Raw genomic sequence first — 4473 nt, 5'->3', positions numbered from 1 at the left:
TTAGAAGAAAGTCTCTTTTGATTCATTTGTAATGTTTTATTTTATTTTCATCATTTCACTTCTTTCCAATCCATAACCAAAAAAGTACAAACACAATGACAACGTGCGTTCACTACGTTCACTAAAACACCTAAAATATCTTAAATGAAGATACTCATTGAACTCAAATAAGTATAAATATCATTAAATATTTGCTGTGGTTGTTTCACGCAGGCTGCACATCAGGAACACAGTCCAGGTAACCCTGAAACCAAAAAAAGGGAGACTTTAAAAATGTGAACTGTGACTTTACATGTCAGCGTGCGACTGCAGCTTCAGTGTCATCTCTGTCTCACCTCCTTCATCGCTCGACTGAGCCACCTTGCTCTAGGATTTATGCACGTTGATGAGCCATTCTTGAGTTTTATCCTGTGAAAAGGGTCATACAGTCAAGTAAACTCTGATGTGTTTCCTGTCAATTTGTACAAATTAAATTTGAAGTGTGTTCTCACAGGAAGGCGTGGCTTTGACAGCCTGTACGAGACTGCTGCTCAAAACAGCTTTCTATGTCGTTGAGCTGGAGAATGACCCGGTTGTACCTGTGGCAGCAGGGTAAACCATTATTTAATTTGTTCCTGTGGCAGCAGGGTAAACCATTATTTGGAGTTGCCTCCTCTAACACACACACACACACACACACACACACAGAGAGAGAGAGAGAGAGAGAGTTGTCAGTTTATCTGCGAGGACCACAACTCGTAAAAGTGAAACATAAACATTTTTTCCAGTCCACATAAACATTGTTTGTAAATATGACTCAGTCAGAAGTGCGTTCTTTTCGTACGTCATCAGACGCTGACATAAATCCTTGTTTACGGTATGTGATATCTCAGAGTAATGTCTGCAGTCTTATCTCCCAGCTGTACCAAAGTCAGTACTCGTGGATAAAGCAACATTTTCTGGTCAACTACTGCCCTCTGTGGTCAGTTTGTGTCCCTAACGTGAATCTAAGACAAAACCCCACAGTGGATCAGCAGCTGAGCTCCTCTCAGGATTGGACTTTAATGACATCAATCATTCATTTTCTTCCTTCCTATACAAATATGACACATTCAATTATAACACATTGACAGATCAATGCACCAGCGCTGGTTTTACCCTGCCATTCTTTTTCAAGTGTAATGAAATGTAATGATGTTTTACCTAGTGACACAGAGTGGAATGCGACTGCAGCCAGGACGAGCAGAACAATGCAGCCGACAGACGGACCGGACCACATCTTCAGACCGGATCGGTGGTGGAAACAGGTGAAGGTTCTGAGAGTCTAATGGTGAGCTCTCCTCCTTATATTCTACCAAAAGAGGAAGAACTGTTGTCATGGGCTGTGTTTCAATGGAAATGACTAAACGTGGTGACGATACAGAAAAAAAGACCATTACCAGAGAATCCTGAGAGAAGTGTTGTTGTTCTCAACATTAGATTAGGGACACTGTACCACAACACTGTGTGTTATACTTTATTCATTTATTTATTACATTTTACTTTATATTTATTTTTAGAATGCTACTTTTTTAAACATTTCAGTAACTTTTTCTTTTTTTTTTGCACTGGTCAGGGGTCACCAACCTCTTTGAAACTGAGTGCTACTTCAAGGGCATATAGTCATGCAAGGAGCTACTTGTTTCATGTAGTAATAATTAGTTCTGGGACATACAACAGTAGACTCTCTTCTTACCATCGTCACTGCAGTCATGTTAATATGTCACTGCAAGTGGAACTGATTCAAAAAGCGCAGTAACAGCACAATTCTTGACCCTCTTGTTGACTAGGTTCATTTTTATTTGTATTTTTTAACCTTAGGTAGTCCACGGGGGCACCACGTTGGTGAGCCCTGCTCTAGGACATTTGTTCACTCCTGATTCACATTCGTTTGGTGTGAATAGTTTTTGTCTTTGTATGTGACCTCATGGTGTGAGGTCACATCACAAGGTCACACCTCGATGACACTAAAAATAGGCTGAAGTGACAGAAGAAGAATGATGAATTATAAAGCGAAGGCAGTAAAGAGGTTGTGTTTCCCTCTGTTCTGGACGACTGCTACATCAAATGGATAGATTCAAACTCTGTCACTGACCCGGTGCCTCACTGGGCTCAATGTTGTCATTCATGTGACTGTGCAGCAGATGGGGAATTACCCAAATCATGAGAGAATCTGTAAATAAAGTGTACGACTGGGCGGGCATTTATTTTTAACCTATGCTGTTTCCACAGCTACCTCCAGTGCAGCTCAGGTTGTATGACACACAACTACATTCTTTATGAAGCAGAATTATTCCCATATATGGGCGATAGCTAATGCAGAAGTACAGTCATACTGTAGGGGTAGACAAGGTCAGAAATTAGCAAACACCCAGGGCGAAGTGTCCCTTTCCATGAAACTGTTTCAACATGTGTTGGGTTAATATTACATTAGACAAATATCTGGTCAACCTGAGTACAAAATGTCACTCAAATGTCACTCGGCTCATGTGGTGCACACAACACTTGGCCAAGTCTTCATTCCATTAGAAGAAATAAAATATATATATATAAAAAAATATATAGCCAAAATAACCTCAATCCTCACTCACCTCTAGCCCCCCCAAAAAAATGAGCCAAGAAAAACAAAACATATAATTAATAATTGATCAAATATTTCATGTGACCTCAACCATATCTAAAAGTCAGCTAAATCTTTCTTCTTTTTCAGCTGTTCTCTTCAGGTGCAGATCATCCACCTCTATCTCAACCCCTCTATTGCCTTCTGTGGTTGTTCAACAGAATCCAGTAAACTATGTAAAACAAAAAATAAAAAACCTACTATTTCTATTTGTTTACAATAAATGTAAAAGGTACAATTATCAGGAATATCTGGAGAGAAGAATTATCCTCTTTATACACTCACAATGAATGGATGAATAAAATAAATAAAATACAAAAGCTTTTAAAAGAACCGCGCCCGATACTCTCGCGAGATTTGCGCCCCCTGTGTTGGTGTGTGAAACAGCAGAGGGAGGAATGAGGAATGATCCCCGGCTAACGATAGCAGGTTCACGGGAGAGACATTTAAATTAGCCCTCAGATTTCACTGCTGTTATGGAAAAGGAAAGTCATTTTCAATAAAAAAAATTGCGAAGGGAATTATTTTTATTTCCATTCTTCTCTGTTTTTTTTGTCTCCTGCCTTCTTCCCGCCGAGGCGGTCAACAACAGACCCAGGCTAATCCTGAAGAGTCAGCGGACCGGCCTCAGGTTTGTAGCCGGCCGTACGTGTGCCTGAAGTAGGGAGCCGCTGTCAGGAGAGACCGAGGCTTTCGCTGGCTCGTTCGTCTCCACACCGGGGAGAGCTTGAAATTTCAATTTTATTTTATACAACGCTACGTTGTGTTATGCTCAGACGCCGCCTCGACAGCAACTGCTGCCTTTTATCGTTTCCACGCCAGTCTGAACACATTTTGAAGCCGGGGCGGCCTGTTTTGTTTTGCGAGGCGGCCATGAAGAAACAATAACAGAGCAGCGGCGGCGGAAGCAGCAGCAGCACGGTTCCCGGAGAGGAGACATTCGGGGGCTGCAGCGTGGCACTTCAGCAACACCCGGCAAACCAGCTCTAAATCCTGGGAGGAACATGGTGTAATCGGCACCATACCAGGGTGAGCAGAGCCCTGCGGAGCCGTACACCCTGCCAGTGAAGCCCGTGTCACCGAGGCGTCGTTACCGCTTCTCAACCTGGACATAACAAGTGACGAAAAGATGTTGTTTTAATTGTAACACAGTGTCAGAGAGTGCGTGGAACAGAGCCGAACACCAGTGAATGGAGCTATGTTTACAAAGAGCCATCACCGGCGGGACATACTGAGGATGTGACCGGGGGGATGAGTAACCTCCGCCGGCCTGTGCTCACACCCATCTATGCCCGCTTCAAAGCCCCCGGACTCACAGGACCCTGACACCGACTTCCCCTCAAACTTCTTTGTCGTCACTTATCGGTGGATTTATTAGTGTCGCCTATCAGCATATTCTTCCAGACAAGGACCGTCGGGGACTGCCCCGGAGGCCCTGGGGCCAGGCGGCTGAGATGAACCCGGTGAACGCCACCGCTCTGTACGTGTCTGCCAGCCGCTCGGTGCTGCAGTGCGACCCCCGAGACCCGCGGAGCCTGGCGGAGCTGTGTAAGCTGCTGCCCTTCTTTCGACAGTCTCTGTCCTGCCTGGTCTGCGGTAAGTCTCCGGATCTGTGTGTCTAAATGGCTTTAAACCTGTTCATCTACGTGTTTCATGATTATTTTTAAAACATTACGGACATTGTGTCGATGTGTTTTATGTTGTTGTCATCAGCTGGCACACGGAGCGGGGATTTAAAAATGATGGATTCAAGGACAGTCGGAAATATTCCACTTTAAACCCAAACGTAATTTTTTCTTTTTGTAATATTAAATATGTATAGTTTTTACATAGAT

At 43.4% G+C, this 4473-nt stretch overlaps 1 protein-coding gene across 1 annotated transcript in view; it reads left to right on the top strand.

Moving 5' to 3' along the window:
• Positions 1 to 2750: 2750 nt before the first annotated feature.
• The window catches only part of msl2b (MSL complex subunit 2b), a 6852-nt gene continuing 5129 nt past the window's right edge, over positions 2751 to 4473 (top strand). Inside the window, exon 1 of the mRNA XM_025054354.1 lies at positions 2751 to 4234. Within this exon, the coding sequence (XP_024910122.1) occupies positions 4093 to 4234 (142 nt within the window). The 5' untranslated portion in view covers positions 2751 to 4092. The remainder of the gene's footprint in view (positions 4235 to 4473) is intronic.

This window comes from Cynoglossus semilaevis, chromosome 3 (assembly GCF_000523025.1).
Source record: "Cynoglossus semilaevis isolate Cse_v1.0 chromosome 3, Cse_v1.0, whole genome shotgun sequence".
Classification (NCBI taxonomy): domain Eukaryota; kingdom Metazoa; phylum Chordata; class Actinopteri; order Pleuronectiformes; family Cynoglossidae; genus Cynoglossus; species Cynoglossus semilaevis.
Note: the sequence above shows the minus strand (reverse complement) of the source record. Positions and strands in the feature narration are given on the sequence as shown.